Source organism: Diadema antillarum, unplaced genomic scaffold, assembly GCF_040938485.1.
Source record: "Diadema antillarum isolate AM-2024a unplaced genomic scaffold, OU_Dant_1.0 seq00000178_RagTag, whole genome shotgun sequence".
Lineage (NCBI taxonomy): Eukaryota > Metazoa > Echinodermata > Echinoidea > Diadematoida > Diadematidae > Diadema > Diadema antillarum.
The window spans coordinates 321692-339998 of NW_027271245.1; the positions used below are offsets into that span (position 1 = coordinate 321692).

The 18307-nt window shown below is 39.5% G+C and overlaps 1 protein-coding gene across 1 annotated transcript; it reads left to right on the top strand.

Annotated features, from left to right (window-relative positions):
* Window positions 1-13328: 13328 nt before the first annotated feature.
* Window positions 13329-17097, top strand: LOC139728429 (uncharacterized). Its single transcript, XM_071639374.1, has 4 exons — window positions 13329-13409; window positions 13771-13938; window positions 15495-15616; window positions 16875-17097. The coding sequence occupies exons 1-4, from the start codon at window positions 13329-13331 to the stop codon at window positions 17095-17097; spliced, it is 594 nt and encodes a 197-aa protein (XP_071495475.1).
* The last annotated feature ends 1210 nt before the right edge of the window (window positions 17098-18307 follow it).

Sequence of the window (18307 nt, forward strand, 5' to 3'; positions counted from 1 at the left end):
TGGGTGTGGCCAGGAGAGCCCAAAAAAGGACCCCTCAAAATTAGGCTAGCCTAGCTGGAAAAGTAACCCCATGAAAACAACTGGAACTTGTTCGTTACACTTACAGGATAAATGAATGACCATTGCCAGACGTTTTAAGTGGTGGGGGGTAGCCGCCAGACGCTCTTAAAGGCCCAACTCCAGCTAGGCTAGCCTAGCTGAAAAAGTAACCTCATGAAAACCACTGGAACTTGTTCGTTACACTTACAGGATAAATGAATGACCATTGCCAGACGTTTTAAGTGGTGGGGGGTAGCCGCCAGACGCCCTTAAAGACCCAAATTTTTCCAGCTAGGCTAGCCTAGCTGAAAAAGTAACCTAATGAAACCCACTGGAACTTGTTCGTTACACTTACAGGATAAATGAATGACCATTGCCAGACGTTTTAAGTGGTGGGGGGTAGCCGCCAGACGCCCTTAAAGACCCAACTTTTTCCAGCTAGGCTAGCCTAGCTGAAAAAGTAACCTAATAAAACCCACTGGAACTTGTTCGTTACACTTACAGGATAAATGAATGACCATTGCCAGACGTTTTAAGTGGTGGGGGGTAGCCGCCAGACGCCCTTAAAGACCCAACTTTTTCCAGCTAGGCTAGCCTAGCTGAAAATATAACCTAATGAAACCCACTGGAACTTGTTATTTACACTTACAGGATATATGCATGGCCGTTGCCAGACGTTTTAAGAAGTGGGGGGGGGGGGGTAGCCGCCAGATGCCCTCAAAGACCCAATTTTACCAGCTAGACTATAGCCCTGGCTGGAAAAGTAACCTCCTGAAACCCACTGGAACTTGTTCTATGTTTGTATCTCACCTGATAAACACTGTCGACGTAGTATTCTGGCGTCCTTTCAATAACTTTCCACACTTTTGAGCTATATGACCACCAAATTCACTCCTCAGATCATCTAATGATTGCTGTCAAGTGTTAATAATGGTGAAGTCCGACTACGTCAACAGTCAAAAAGTCAATGAACTAGGCCTATGCCATTTAAAAATCTCTGTAATCACAAAGTCGATACGTGGACGAGACATCACTTCGCTTTTGCCTTGTTAGATGGTGAATAAGCTTCCGTTTCTAATTCATACAGCACCAGCATACGTCATGTCTGAGAATAGCGGTAAAGAAGATTAGAGTCTTTGGCAACAAGTGCAAAATTAAATTCTGTGCCTTATTTGCTAAACAAACGTGGTATAGTGATAGGAGGACAACGACCTGTTAGGCAATATGGCAGACCAATAGCTCTATATTATTAGTGTTATAGAATAATTGACAATGATGTAGTTCGGGGGGGGGGGGGGGGGCGTTTCATCAACGAGTTCGTCGGAGGTTTTCACCGACAAATTTGCAATCAGCCAATCAGATGCAAGGATTTCAGTAGCTTTTCAAATTTGTCGGTGAAAACCTCCGACGAACTCGTTGATGAAACACCCCCCTGAAGCATACTTTTCATTAGATGCTTTTGCAATGACTCAATGTATACTTTTAATCGAACTAAGTATATATCCATGACTTGCTCATGAATTACGGCAGAACGATTCGGTGAGGAAAGTTTTCTGTCATGTCATTACGGAAGAAGTGAACGTGTCAATATTTTGCTATTTGTTCCATAATTATTTCTGAAGTGGTTAAATGTATTTTCCTAAAACATTTTTTCTTTTATATAATACCTACGTTGCATTCAAATGCCTATTCGTTGAAAAAATGCGGGCCATGTATTCAAAGGTCAAAGATCATAGGTTAATGGAAGTAGGGCATACATTGTACAACATTTCACTAAGTTGTTGGTGTGTTTTGTTGTTTTTTTTTTTTTTTTGGGGGGGGGGGGGCATGATTCAAAGTGTCCTAAAACCTTGTATAATACATGTAATTAGTTTTGTAGTCACGACTCTTGCTATGTATGATGCCAAACTCTTCCCGCTCATACAAATGCAGCCGTTTCAGGGAAATAATTATGATAATGATTGGTAATGCTGAAGTGGTTCATAACATTCCATTGATACTATGTATAGAACAGAGAGTGAATTTGACAATAGTAAATTAATGATATCCGCAATTTACTCTTTGACAGGTTCTAATCATCCGATTAATAATGTATAAATTGAATATACAGTAGTCCCCTATTCAGTAACTACAGGTTAAAGGACAAGTTCACCTTCATAAACATAAGGATTGAGAGAATGTAGCAATATTAGTAGAACACATCATTGAAAGTTTGAGGAAAATCAGACAATCCGTTCAAAAGTTATGAATTTTTGAAGTTTTTGTGCAGTACCCGCTGTATGAGAAGACTACTGCAGTGTATGAATAACTTAGATGTCACATGCGTACAACAATATAAGGAAAATATAAAGAGAATTTCACAAAATTCCATCTTTTGAAAAAAGTACACATTCCCCTGACTCGTTACCGATAAATGTTATGGGTAATATTATTCCCCCTGCCTTTAGAAAGAGGCAAGTCAATTGCTCTTTTATTATGCGAAAAAAGTGAAAATATGTTGAATTTTCTTTTATATTTTCTTTATACTGTTGTACGCATATGACTCACAAGCTGTAGTAGTCTCCTCATCCAGCGGTTCCAACACAAAAATTTAAAAAATTCATAACTTTTGCATCGATTGTCCAATTTTCCTCAAACTTTCACTGATGTGTTCTACTAATATTGTTGCATTTTCTCAATCCTTATGTTTATGAAGGTGAACTTGTCCTTTAAGTTAGATAAGCTGCATTCATTTTGCACGCGACCATGGCGTTATAGCCAAAGATGATTGAATTCTGTAAATCTCTGTGTGCCTGCACAGGATTGGAAAACGAAACAACTTTCTGTGTATAGAACAACGAAACAGAAACTGGTGCATGCATTATTCTCAGTCACTTTGTTATGCATAATGATGGTTTGCTCATTGCAGTTCCGGAATCTCAGCTCGAGGGACTCGAATTGATCCCAAATCAGTCGGCATGCGTGTATGACCCAAAACAATATCTGAACACAATTATAACTGCAGTCCTCCATAGTCTCTATTGGTTGCCGATAAGGGCTGGTATCAAGTTTGATTTTCATATTATTTACAGTACCTTGTATTTAAATGTTTTCATCGAAATGCCCGTATACGGTATATGCGTATCTCAGTTAACTCTTTAAACCATAGTTGTAATCTACGTGCCAAGAATCTCATGTTTTCAATAAGCGTGAACTCCAAGACATGTCGTGATAAGGACTTTAAGACAATTGGCATCGTCATTATAAAATGAATTCCCCTTTTACAAGACACGTTTTAGATTTTAGATAGAAATATGGATTCGTTTGAATGCATACAAACAGCTTCTTAAATCCTCTTACATTTTGTTGTTAAGATATGGTGTATACTTTAGAAGTGTAAGAAGCATGCTCTTGTTTTAGAGGCTTTGAGTACTGGTAAGAAGCATATGTTATTCTTATACTAGTAGATTATGTGAATAAGTACGCATTCAAGAACGTTTTGAATAAAACGTATCCAGACAACTGCATATCATATTTTCACCTCTTCCTTCATGCAGATGTGTACTCTTGCCGAGAAGGTTAACTGTTTGATAGATATAATGCTCACCTTATTGAAAAGGTAATTGGGTAAATTTTTGGTTTCAGTATATTATTCAAACACAACTAAGTTAACTTTTACATTAACATTTTCAAAACTCACAAAGACCACACGCACACACATTTCATGATTCACAAGATCCAAGTTACACTAATCCTATTTACTTTGCAGAGTGCAACAACAACATAAGTTATATACTGAGCAAATAGGCTTACATCAGTTTGCACTATTCAAGGTTTAGAGTAGTTAAGGAACTAAATCGTACCCGATTATGTGATGCTAAGTCGCACCTTGAGATGATGGGCAATATTGCCCCTATAAATGAGCAGGCAGTGACACTGACTTGCTCCTTTAAAGGAGCAATTTTACAGCAGTCATGGAGCAAATAAGCACCACATAGGTGCAACATCATACCAATAAGGCACAAGATTGCAAATCAAAGAGAGGGTACATTCTTGCATCCTTTGGGCATAAAGTTGCACCTAAAGGTACGAGGTTGCGCATTTTTCAAGTGGGCAAAGTTGCTCCCGAGGGTGTAACTTTCACCCTTTCTTGCGGGTACAAAGTAGCACCCAAAGTTCCAAGATTGCACCCTCAAAACAAGGCACAATCTTGGAACTTTGGGTGTTTCTTTGCACCCTCACGAAAGGATGTACAGTTGCACCAAGATGTAAAGGCTACACGGGGTGCAAAGGTGCGCCGAAAGGTAAAGGGTGCAAGATCGCACCCTCAAGAAAGGTGCAACTTAGCACCACTTAGTGTGGGTGGAAAGATGCACCCTCAAGAAGAGGTGCAATCTAGCACCAGTTAGTGTGGGTGGAAAGATGTACCCAAGGGAACAGTTTCGCACCCTCAATAAAGGGTTCAACTTTGCACCCTCTCTGCAGTATTATTCTATACACACGTGAAATCCTTGTTCCTGTGAGCTACGTTTAATATGAGCGTGACCCAGTATTAGACACGTGTCAAGCCTTTGCAGACACAGAATTTTTTTTCTTCATATTGTTTAAAGGTCATTTAAAACAAATTTAAATATATATTTATTTCTTTTAAGTTAAGAGGAGCAAATGTGGAGATCATGACCTGTGATACATGTTACGGGAAGTCTATATTTTTATGTGTACTCGGTTTTTTTTTTCAACTACAAGGAATTACCTATGAGCTAATTGGATAAAGAAGCTGAGCATTCCTTTTTTTCATCAGTTAATGTCAGTGCTGGTGTATTATTCTTGAAAAGTTGGCATCTAAATGTCCTCCAAACAAAGTACTTACTGTATAAAATTATATTCCTGTGAGTTACGTTTCTTATGAGCATGACAGATCTGTAGACACGTGTCATAGTGGTTACAAACACTAAGTTTCCTTTGCTTTCATCATTATCAAGAAGCGATTTTGAACAATTTCAGATGTTCTGGTTTTTTCAATTTCGTTACGAGAAGGCAATAATGATTTCATGTAAAACATGATAAGGACATGTTCAGTTGATAGTTTGGTTATATTATCATTACTCATCTTCGTCTTCTCAACAAGAAGATGATACACATGAGCTCATTTGCTAAAGAAGTTGAAGGATGTTTAATTGCTGGTAGCCACGTAGGGGCTTTTGTCATAACATTTTGCATCTTAATACCTCGAAACTAAGTACATGCAGTATTAGTTTATAGATAACATAATATTTTTGTTGTTGCTGTGAGCTTATTCATATGAATTTTAGACATGTTTCTCATATGTTTCTGTCATATGCTTTACTGAAGAACAGCAAATGTTGAGTTTATTGGCAAGAGAGGTTGATCATTACTTTACATTTAAGTTCATTGAAGTGCCGGAGCATGAACTTGTCTTGAAATATTAGCATCCAAAACCCTCCAAACCAAAAACGTGCAATGCTAGACACGACAGGAATTCCTTGTTGTTGTGAGTTATGTTTCTTAAAAACACTGTTTTTTTCTGCTTTTGCAATGTACTATGTTCAAAATCACTCTTGAACAATTTTCAGATTTCGTTTCTTTCTTAAGAGAAGAAAACGGTGAGGTCATTGTTAAGCATGTTCCTATAAGTATTATTTCGTTAATAATTTTTCTTTACCCATCTCCTCAACCGTAAGGTGATACGGTACCTAAAAGTCGAGCCAAAGGTGTTGAGCCTTACTTCCCCTTTTTAAAGTAAATTTAAGAGCTGGGGAATTATTTTTAAAAAGTTGGCATTTTAAGCTATGTACACCGAGGACGAGTCCTACTGAATGGATTTCTTGTTGCAGTAGAATTGTATTTTTATGAGCTTGATGGAGTGTTAGACAATTGTATAAAGTGTTTGCAAAAACTGTTAATGTATTCCCTTTTGCTAATGTCCAAAGAGTTCATTTGCCAAGTTTTGATTGTCTTTTGTTTTAATCATCAGGGGTTTGTTTTATCATGGTCATAGAGGAAAGAAACTTAATTATAAAAAAAGCCTTCATATAAGAAGAGATACTGTAGGACACAATTTCATCAAAAGTTGTGATTTTCAACATTTCCAAAATGCAATTGATGATCATTCTCCCCAGGGGACAGAAAGAAAGTAGTTTTTGGTCTTGTTTTTTTTTTTTTTCACGTCAGTATGTTATAATACCCGCGGGTTTACGCCCATCCCACCAATTTCCATCCGGATACTGTACCCGGCCCTGTTTTTTTTTTTTTTTTTTTTTTTTAACACTCCAAAGAAAATGAGAACACTGATGTTTGAGAAAAATCCCGACATTTTTGATTGGGCAATTCTTTTTTGATGTCTATTATTCTAAGTTTTTTGGTTATCACTGAGGACAAATACAGATACCCTATTTCTTCTACCAAAACCACAGCACTGTATATTCTCATATTTCTATAGTATTTCGTCTCAACACTTGCCCTATTGATATTTCAAAGCATGTTTCCCTGTGCGCTCAAGAAACTCCCCCATTAAAGGAGACCTCTGGGTGATTCTCAGATTTTTACATTTGTACAACTATGAATTAGTTATACTGAGGACAGAGTTTCAGAATTTGTGATAATTGGGATGAAGAATAAGAATATTTTCAAAAAATAGAACAAATTGCAATGAACAAGGATGATGACATGGGAGAGTCACCATAAGAATGCATGAGTTGGGGCTCAAGGAAGCAGAACAAAAGAATAAGGCATGCATAGATTATAGACAGGTGAACTCGCAAGCAAGCGGCGTTGTTATGGAATTACACTGCTATCATTTCTGAAATATGTGAACCTTATAGCTGGTAAAATTGGGTCTTTGAGAGCGTCTGGGGGCTACGCCCCACCACTTAAAACGTCTGGCAACGGTCATGCATTTATTCTGTAAGTGTAAGAACAAGTTCCAGTGGGTTTCATGGGGTTACTTTCCTAATTTTCAGCTAGGCTAGCCTAGCTGGTAAGAGTTTGGTCTTTGGGGCGTCTGGCGGCTATTGTCTAGCAACAATCATTCAATTATCCTTTGAGTGTATCACAAGAACAAGTTCCAGTGGGTTTCAGGAGGTTATTTTTCCAGCTATATATAGGCTAGTCTAGCTGGTAAAATTGGGTCTTTGAGGGCGTCTGGCGGCTACCCCCCCCCCCCCCCCCCCCCCACCACCACCATTTAAAACGTCTGGCAACGGTCATGCATATATATCCTGTAAGTGTAAAGAACAAGTTCCAGTGGGTTTCACAAGGTTACTTGTTCAGCTAGGCAAGCCTAGCTGGAAAAAGTTTGGTCTTTAAGGGCGTCTGGCGGCTACCCCCACCACTTAAAACGTCTGGCAATGGTCATTCATTTATCCTGTAAGTGTAACGAACAAGTTCCAGTGGGTTACATTAGGTTACTTTTTCAGCTAGGCTAGCCTAGCTGGAAAAATTTGGGTCTTTAAGGGCGTCTGGCGGCTACCCCCCACCACTTAAAACGTCTGGCAATGGTCATTCATTTTTCCTGTAAGTGTAACGAACAAGTTCCAGTGGGTTTCATGAGGTTACTTTTTCAGCTAGGCTAGCCTAGCTGGAAAAATTTGGGTCTTTAAGGGCGTCTGGCGGCTACCCCCCACCACTTAAAACGTCTGGCAATGGTCATTCATATTTTATCCTGTAAGTGTAACGAACAAGTTCCAGTGGTTTTCATGAGGTTACTTTTTCAGCTAGGCTAGCCTAGCTGGAGTTGGGCCTTTAAGAGCGTCTGGCGGCTACCCCCCACCACTTAAAACGTCTGGCAATGGTCATTCATTTATCCTGTAAGTGTAACGAACAAGTTTCAGTTGTTTTCATGGGGTTACTTTTCCAGCTAGGCTAGCCTAATTTTGGGGGGTCCTTTTTGTGGCTCTCCTGGCCACACCCACCACCGATGACCAGCCAGACGTGCATTTCCATACTCAGGGGCATATGTACTAAATTGCTATACACATAAAAATTGGTAACCTTTTCAGCTAGGCTGACCCCCGCTGGCTCCCGGACTAATTATCTCCTCTCTGGTAGTTCGGTGTTCGCTTCAAAGAGCACCGAATTATCAGAATTGTTAGCATCATTAAGTTCATGCAATATGGCGCTTCAAGGTTTCTCGAAACCTGTCTAGCGGCCACCCAAGGGAGACGATAAAAGTGGCCGTTGTAGACAGGTTGCCGATATAGACAGGGTCTTCAACTTGGCTTATGGGCCCGGGGGGGGGGGGGGGGGGGGGAGATAGTGACCGTAAACATCAGGTGGCCGATTTAGACAGGTGGCCGCTAAGGCAGGTCTGACCGAAATAACTAGGATTTTTGGACCTTGAATAAAGAATTAACACTGTGGGAAGAAATTGGAGAGGTGAACTATAGGCCTAGAGGAGGGTTTGCTAATCAACATGAGAGGCGGCGATGGGGTGGGATGGGGAGCGGTATCCCCCTGGAATTTTCTGGGGGATCGTCCCTCGATTTTATTTTTCTATTTAGTTAACATTTTCTATAGAGATTGTATCTGCTAACCTGTTTAAGATTCAAAGTTTTTGATTTAGGCCCTATAACTTTTCAAATATTCCGTAGGAAGTGTGCACCAGATGGTTGAATTTTTATTCTAAAAACGCAAAAGCTCCCTTGTATGACGGGTGGATACCCGTTTCCACCCTCTCTTTCGTGCCCCATCCCCCCCCCCCCAAAAAAAAGAAATAGATAAAAGAGAGAAAATGAATGTATTCTTACCTACGGCCATGAATTTATATAGGTCCTATATGTAGGCCTATATTCCGGCCGCTATTTCCTGTAGCTATAGGGTATAATTATTTTGCCTTCGGTGTTCCCGTCCCCTTCACTTCTTACGTAAAACCACATGCAAATCATTTTTGTGCAAAGTTTACAATCTCTTCTAACTATCTGTTCGTATGAATACACCAATGTTGTCGCGACATTCAGGGAAAGATGGTATTTTTTTAGGGGGTAGGTGACAGCATATCAATGTGGTGAAACTTACGTCAACTTTCCATCAGTATATTATCGACGGACTATTAAATTATTTTGCTCATGCTGATATCTACATGTACATGTCAGTATACTTGACCCCCATTTTGAATGCAATGGCTGTTGCTATACGCAAGTCCCGAAGAAGACTTCTGGTTGTCAGAAACAAGAACTGCATTAGATTCTAATAATGTGTCTGTGAACCAGTCTATTACGCAATCTGTCCATCACGCCGGCCCTACTTATGATAGCGATGTGGTATTTATGTAATTTAAGCCATGAAATAATGGTAAGAACTTATGTTTCCGTTTGATAATCTTTCGTTGTCAATGTCTGACAAAATGAGGTCATGTGAGCTTATATATATATTAGAATTTTTTTAAAGATATCTATAATGAATGTCCCTTTCATAATTATGATGAAAATAGCGTGAAACCCCACTTCATGTGCGAGTTGTGTGGTGATGTAGATCTTAGAGAAGATCAAACAAACAGGTGGACAAAAAGAAAATAGGATAAGACAAAACAAATTAAAGTTTCGAAGCTTGGATGTTTCGCAAGTATACACGAAACAGTAAAACATTTTACGACGAGGTAGGCCCACGCGTTGAGTTAAGCAGTGGTTCTCATCATGTATTGTACGTGTATTACATTTGTCTCTTCTTGCTGTTAATCATAAGTTTACGATAGTATTTTGTTGTAACACATCAAGTATTAAATGCAGAAAGTGCAAAATAAAGTCATCCCTTTATAGATAAGGTAGCAAACATAACTATATTGCACCATAAAGAAAGGAATTTGGAATCCGCATCTGAAAACTCAAGAACGAGCTATTCTGATTAGTGTTGCGTTAACAGTGCTGTAAAAGAGTGCACAGCACACATAAACAAAAGTAGCAGACTTCGGGAAACCTGTCAAACTATAAACTAATGGCTCGGTGCTAGCTGCCCTGGAGTTCCGTTCTTCTGTAAATTATATCAAAAGGAGAAGTTTCGTCGTGCTTGTGTTAAGTGTTTTCGGTTTGGTTTCTGTTATTGCCGAGAACGTGCGAAGTTGCAAACAGCCATCCCATTGGTCGTCTTCCTCTACATCCATCCTTTCCACCCCCTCCCCCCCCCCCCCCCCCCCCCCGGGCGTGAGTTGGCAGCGAAGAGGATGAATAAATACGGACCGTTCCATTAGTAAACACAAATGACGGCAGACAGATAATCAGTGAGCAAATGTTTGCTAACTCATCGCGAGTGAACATCATGGAAGAGACAGGTGAGGTTATAATTAGGATGGGGTAGTGGCTGGAGGAGGGAGGACTTGTATGAAAAATTAAGAAGCTCATCCAGGGCCCTGTTGCATAAAACCCTTACCGCTGGACTTACCGCTCTTTTCTAGCGGTAAGTCTTCAAATTAGCGGTAAATTTTACAATCCTTGATGCTGATTGGCTGTGACACCTAATTTTGACGGTAGTTACCGTTGAAATTCAATGGTAAGTTTTATGCAATGGGCCACAGGTTTCGCAGTTACAAAAAAAAGGGATTAATGTCATCAGAATAAAGTGGTTGTGTCCTGTATGCGCTCTTTATCTTTTTTAAGCCAGGGATTTCAAGAACAGAATCTTGGGTAAAAACATGCCAACATAAAACAAAACAAAACAAAGGAAAATATATTTCTCTCTCAAAATCATCCATACAGGCCAACGTGTGTGTGTGTGTGTGTTTTTTTTTTTTCTGTGACACGCAATACATTGCGTAAGTTTGTGTTTCTATTGTGCGTGTGTGCGTATGTGTGTGTGTGTTTAGCAAGAAGCTTGAAAGCTTATATCATGCGGATATGATTCACTTCCTGATAGAAATACAAAGATGAAAAAGGAGAAAAATACTATTTGGACCCTTATGATCGTAAGCAACAAAATAAGACAAAACAGATTGTTTAACTATTATTTCAAGGAATACAATATAATAATTATATATATATATATATATATATATATATATATATATATATATATATTGTATTGTATTGAGTTTGTAAGCCATTTGTGGTGTTTGTTTTTTTTTGACTTACTATACTTTTATATTCAACTTTGTATGTACTGTATTTTGTATTGTTTTTATGCAGGGCCCCTTTGTAAATCAGTTTTTTAACTGAAAGGGCTACCCTGTGAAAATAAAATGGAATAAATGAATATATATAGTTTAAGAAAATCTCCCCCCCCCCTCTCTCTCTCTCTCACACTCTCTCTCCTCCTCCTGCTCCTCCTCCTCCCTTGATTTATGTTCCTTTCCGTAATTATTTTGCAGCTCCCAATCTGATCTTACAAATATAAAAATCTAAGAGCAGTGGTGGCGTTCACGAGGCACTTTGTCACGTTGATAACGGTAATGAGCCAACGTTTACGCTATCACCAGCTAATCAAGGGAAATAAAAGAAACTAATCTGGCCTCTAGCTTACATGTTTGTAACCACAGACACAGACAATAGGATACAGAACAGAGAGAGAGAGAGAGAGAGAGAGAGAGAGAGAGATCTAAGGTGAAATTCACAACAAACACCATCTTGCGTCATGAATATTACAGCGACATATATTCTCCGCCTGGGGCCCCGTCATCTTTTTGTTTTTCAACCTTCGTCATTGTTTGATCCTGGACGCAAACGCTATCTATCGAGTTTCAACCATCGAGTTCCCCAAGGAGAGAGTTTGCCTTCACTGTACATAGACCCACGACAGATGAAAGGCTTCTTGAAGTTAGGCGATGAGAGATGAAAAAATAAAGTGCGCGTATTCATCTCACGGGCAAGATGTAATTGTTTGGTAAGTGTTCATCAAGGCACTCTCCGCAAACACGGTCTCTATTCTCTCGCTTGAGCGTCTCTTTGCTCCGAGAGACGGGAGGGGGAGGGAGACAGAAACAAAAGATACAGAGCCTGGATGAAAGCTTCCTTCTGAAAGCTGTGGAAGGTCGCGGCGTATCATCACCAGGCTTAAAGTGAGAGACAAACGCAGATTGAGCTCACTAGACAGACAGAAAAGCAGACAGGTGACCTGAGCAACTAATATTCAGAAAGACTGGCGCCGCCATTCACACATTTTGTGACGTGCCCCAATTTTCCATCTCTCTTGAGACGGGGTCGATTACGTCAATGTCGACATCACAAAAATATTCTCGTGAACTTCAAGCTTCAAACTGTGGAGGAGATTGATCTGATCGATATTTTATGTCATCCCTGATGCGGTGAGAGGCGCGTTGCTTGGATACGGATACGCCATGCCCTGGTTCTGATCCGCCCTTTTCCATCAATACGACTGTCTGTGTATGAAGACACCGTTTTTTCGTTGGCGAAAAATTCAAGAAATCATTCTAGATAATGACTCCTTCGGAGAGAAGTTCTCTGTATATATTGGAACACCACTTTCGTCATTTAATTCGTAAAGGGTGCTGATACAATCAGCGGTCTGTTCAGTGAAGATGCATGAACTACAGGAATGGACGCTGTCAGAAATGTCCCGATTTGCTGTCAGCTCAACTCCAGCGTTTTCAACACTGTTTCGAGTGAACAGCAACTGTAAACTTGACCATATTTGACGACAAAATGGAATGACTTTTAGAGGCAAATGCTGTCTCCATATTGCAACATTTTCATCTTGTATCAGGAACAACAAAATTTTAGAGATGATACGTCGGTTCTCCGACAGAAGTGACAAAATAGCGAAGAAATTGGCGTCTAAAAGAAATTGACAACGTCATACTACTGCACCTTAGTCAGTGTTAGCGGTGGTAAACTTAATAAATTTATCGTCTGCCGCTTTCATTGCAGCCACCTTTACTGGCAATGTCATCGAGTAGATTCGACCACCTTTACTCTTTGGGGAAATGAAGACTTCCTTTCCTTGCGACTCACCTGCGAGTACGAATTCCCATCTGGAAATGAAAAGCTAAACTTCGTGCAAATACTGACGCGATTGATTTGATATCAAATTAGCATTGAGAAGAGTTACCTCCTCAAGCAGTGATAAAAGCTCATCTTGAAATTGGGATTTTCTTGCCGTTTTCGCTAATCGGGTGACTAGATCAAGCGTCAGGAGGCCGGTTCCTGTGTATGTTGTTCCTCTGCTCTAGAATTTTATACATAACATTACAGTAGAGAGACCTGGGACAGCTAATGACGATATCGAAAGCTTGTGATGATGTGATCAAGAGAGTTTCCTCCATTTCACGCTGACATCGTGATTGAATCGCTCCATCGAAGAAACCTTTTTTTTTCCGTGTGTTTTTTTTTTTCGATTTTTTTTCCGAGATGACGGAAAGTGCCGCTTATCCTAAGACTGGTCAGTCCAACACCAACGCCAAGGCCCGGCTACAGCATCTGCTACGACAGGTAACACGCTCACAATTCACCACTGTTTCTTACCCTTTCCCATAGTATGAAGCTACTATCAGTTAATATCGTTTTCGGTGCATGATTACATCATGGGTGGTGTTGGAGATACCCCGTAAAATCACAGCAGTGAAATTATGATGATAAATATCTCACTGAATATTTCGTATTCGGCTCCCTGTCCATGAGTTTCGGGGCTAAAGAGCGAAATTTGTGATAATCTAAAAATTTTGTAAAATTGCAGGAGATAATGAATTTATGTTACTAAAGATATTGATCATCTGATGAAAGGAAGTGTTCAAGTCTAAACTCAAATAATGACGGTCTAACAATTTTTATCTCGATCTCGGGTTGGTTTCAGATCGAAAAGGCATCACGACTAGCCGAGTTTCGCGTGGATCGCATCAAGGCCCAGCTCAGACGTGATCTCATCGACCTTAAGGCGAACAAACTTGCCATGGAATCACACAATGTCAGCTACAAACAGCTGAGCCAGATGGAACCAGGCGAGCAAAGAAATATGCTAAAGGTAAATCATCATTAGTCGTTCAACATAATATCTATTCCTATAGCTGATTCAGGCATGTTGCACATATATAGTGGTTAAACTATTATGCATTGCACAGATAAAATTACACGGAAATATAGCTTGACGTATACTAGTATACTAGTAACCAGATTAACACAAAGTGGCTGGTGATTTACTGACGAGCCCTGAAATTTTGCATTTTCTTCAAAGACACTCTAAAGTTAATAAGCGCATACCGTTTTTTGTGCCCTTCGCTAAAACTATATAGCAATGGCTGGGCGGGGCGAAAGGAAAATGAGAGTCTCGCGACTCTTAACACCCTACCCTTTTTTTTACCAAGTTGCAGAGCGACATGACTACAAAAAAAAGTGATTTTTACATTACAAAAACGAAAATCATCACATTTTTTTTAGGTCGTCAAAACACTGAGAATGAGAATGATTTTGTGAGCATGTTACGACAAAGTAGACAAACGTATTTGCCCGCAAGAGCAAGGGCTGACTCAAAACGAAATGGTTATTTCACTCTAGGTTTCATCTAATAGCATAAATCAGTTTAACGTGGTTATAGTTACAACACCCCCGTCTTTCTCTTTTGTTTTTTTTGTGTGCTTTTGTTTTCTTTTCGTTTTTCTTTGCTTTCACCGCTGAGCCTGGGGTTGAAGTTATCTTGTTTGTGATCGTTATTCATCTTGTGAACTTCAGTTTTGATGCGTGCTTGAAATCACTGACATGGAATGATTGCATACGAGTATTCTTAATGATCATCTAAATTTGTTTGGATTTAATTTGATTAAATCATTTTACGCGGGCACTTGGGAAAGACTGAAATGCTTATGAGTAAACTGCTAAAGGAAAGACGACTTTAAGACGCCACCCCAGGTCTAGACAATGAGGATTAGACGCCTTGCCTGTGAATACTGGTACGACTTCTGTTGCCTGCATACTCGAGCCACGACCTCAAGATTGAGAAACTGTGGTCTTATTTACTGAACTATATATGACAACGTTTCTACAAATATGAAACTTTAAAACTGCCTTATGATGATACACTGATGGAAATGCAGTGATAGAAAATACGTTTCATTATCATTAATATACACATAATTATATTTAGCATGAAGTACCCGATGTTCATAACATTTGTCAACAACCCTGGATCTTTTACCTCACTGATAATAGAGAGTGATATGTAGTCGCAAGATCAGAGGTGGGAATATCTGCGAGGGAGCGACAACGATCGAAAATTTAGGTTATTGGACTAACATTATAGGAAAGCATTATATTCAAGACCAGGTGAAGATAATAACAACAATGATAACTAAGATAAGATAACCATTATTTTCTTTATACATCTGTATCATAATGTTCTCTATCATTTTCGCGAAAAGTGCGTTTGTGTGGGGGGGGGGGGGGGGGGCGGGAATAATATAAAAAATGGAAGACATAATGGATTATTCACCCCCCCCCCCCCTCAATCCAGGGTTTATCACCAGTGCTTCTTAGATATTACAGGACTGTATTCAATTTAACTATTTATTTCTTTCCCGGTTACAGCTCGTCTCTCAGCGTGGCCGCTACTTTTACTCTCTGAAGAGCGAAGTGAAGGTCCACATTGACCGAATGAGGGCGTTTAACCCTCGACTTGAACGAGCGCAGCGCCTACTCGTTCCCGCAAGGTGAGCTCAATAAGGCCTCTTAAGTGGAAAGATGATATGATGTGATATCTTGAAACATCTAAGAGGTTATCATTTGACGCATGTCGTGATTGTGCAATAATAATGATATGTTTGTAAGACATTAAATGGCTTTGTCATGGTAGGGCAACCGAAAAACATGAGCTTTAGATCTGCTTCACCCCTTACTTTTTTTTTTAAACAAATTTTCAAGTCATTTACTGACAAGTCTTTCATTGATTGTTTGGTTTATGATATAGCAACCACATATACCGCTCGTTGAAAGTTGTCATTGCTAATTTCAAATGGAAAAGTAATTAGGCCTATATACTTTTTATCATTTAATTTCATTGAGACAAATTTTTGCGGAGATATGAGTAGAGGTCGTCGGCAGACTTGTGGGGCTACATCATCACCTCACTTATAAGTAATATGTGCACACAGGTTCAACCTCTATGGAACGAAGTGATAAAATTTGTAAATATAAAAACGCATAGAAACGTAAAATGTACACCTTTTGAACAAGTGTTTGGTTATCAAGATGACAAACTTGTGACTTATATATTTCTTTTACTGAAATATTTTATTTATATTTGTAAATTTCAAAATAACTCTCTCACCTACCAAGCCTTTAAAACGTACCTGAAGGTAAATAAAGAAACAGAGTATAAGATTGCAAAAAAACAACAACAAACAAACACACACACACACACACACACACACACACACATACACACACACACACACACACACACAAGGTAAATTACCTTGTCATTTCCGTAAATGGAGATTTGAGTTGTAATTTTTTGTAAATGGTTATGGTTATCTTCTGTAATCATTATGTATGAAAGTATAATGTTGCCCTTTTTTCCTTTTTCTTCCTCTTATCATTTTTATTTCATTATACTTTTATGTTTGATGTGAGATATAATTGTTGTCTTGATTGTTGTCACATAATTACTTTATCAATAAAGACTGAATTATAAAGGTATGTCTGCTATTGTGATCACTGCTCAGTGAAACAATGTAAAACTTTAAAATCACTTGTTAAGAATAACTTTTTATTTTGCTTCATACTTAATGAAACTTCCATATTACATCCATTATGGGGTCTAAGTTTTTAGCAATCTTTTCACTGGCGGTCGTGAACACTTTGCGAAAATAACGACTACTCTATAAAAGTTATCATTCCTTCAAGTTACAGTAAACTGACGATCTTTCTTTTCTTTATCCCCGTCTTTGTCCCTCATTTCCTTTGCAGACGAGAATCTGTCGAAGCTATGGAGAGAGGGATAACGAATCTCCCGGACATTGATGGCAGTCTAGTCGCAGCCATGCAGGCGATAGCATCAGCAAATTTACGAGAAGGAGATGGAGAAGGAGGCGGGGAAGAAGAAGGTGGAGGAGATGGAGGAGATACATACCGGCCAGAGGTCGAACGGGCCCCAACCACGCCCACCTGTCTGATATTTCCACGGATATAGACGTTGCAACAGTGTCTCTGACAGCGATTCAGATATTGTCATTAGCTTTCTTTGAATTTTGATATTGGAGGGAGAAATCAGCACAGAGATGACATAGGCTTACTTGGAGAGTGTGAGCTATGAAGCAACGAACACAAGAGCTTCCATTTTACAGCATGTATACTGCGCATTAAACGTTGATGATCGATTTAAGGTAAAGGACGATACACTCAGTCATGTGAAGCACGGCTTTACTCCAGGAGTCTTTCACTCCAAAAACTGCTCCATCTTGGCAAACAGTCTCAGCTCTGGGACGGACGGCCCTCAATGTCACTTTATGGTCTCGGAGACCAGTGACTACGAAATCCTACCGAACTTGATAGACTTTCGTAAATAGAGAGGAATCATTAGGAAAAGCGAAATTGTCCCGGAATTGTTTTTAAAAGGCTGGAGTTGTGTCGCTGTTTCCTTCTCTCTCAAGAGCAATCCACTGGCAATATGAAATCTCACGGTGTGTCGATGAGAAGCAATGAGAGTAACTCGAAATCCATGGCATTCTCCGTGACAACACAATGCTGATGCTGAAAATCAAGACGTCGATGGGTGGCAGTGATGGGATAACGATTTTACACACAAGATGGTTAGGATGAAATTGATGACAATAATGTCAATAAACATCAGCGGATCCAAGGGATGGCGCACCGGGCACCCCCCTTTTTTCTTGTTAAAACAAAAGAAACAAAAAGAACAAAATGGAGGGGGCGTGCGCCCCCTTCACCCCTGATAACGACTTTGAGGATGATGATAGAGATGAAGGTGATGATGTAAAAAGTGATCGGGCGAACTGAGGTTTAAATCGTCATTCAGATTTTGAGATACGGCACTTCGACTGAATATTGTTTACAACAATATACTCGTGGACTGTAATGCCGCTGTAGTAAGGAATTCAAGTTGCAACTTTTAATACCTACTTGCGGTGCAAGTTTTCATTTTTCTGAATTTAATTATCACGAAACTATATGTTAACGGCAGGATGTAAACACTCTGCTATGAATTGGCTCTCATTCCTTCAACGGGAATGGAAAACCACGCTGGTGTATTATACTGGTATCGTGCGTTGATCTACTGGTGTGTTTCTTTCACATCCGTGTTTTCATCTTTCAGGATTCTGGGGCTGTCGATATGAAACATTTAAAGATGGTTTTAGTCATTCAGGATGTAAGGAAACATG

Bases quoted from the DNA above. Each gene is read 5' to 3' on its own strand.
- LOC139728429 (XM_071639374.1), top strand. From the start codon at position 13,329: ATGACGGAAAGTGCCGCTTATCCTAAGACTGGTCAGTCCAACACCAAC. The intron at 13,410-13,770 runs GTAACACGCTCA...GGTTGGTTTCAG, and splicing joins TACAGCATCTGCTACGACAG to ATCGAAAAGGCATCACGACT. The intron at 15,617-16,874 runs GTGAGCTCAATA...TTTCCTTTGCAG, and splicing joins CGCCTACTCGTTCCCGCAAG to ACGAGAATCTGTCGAAGCTA.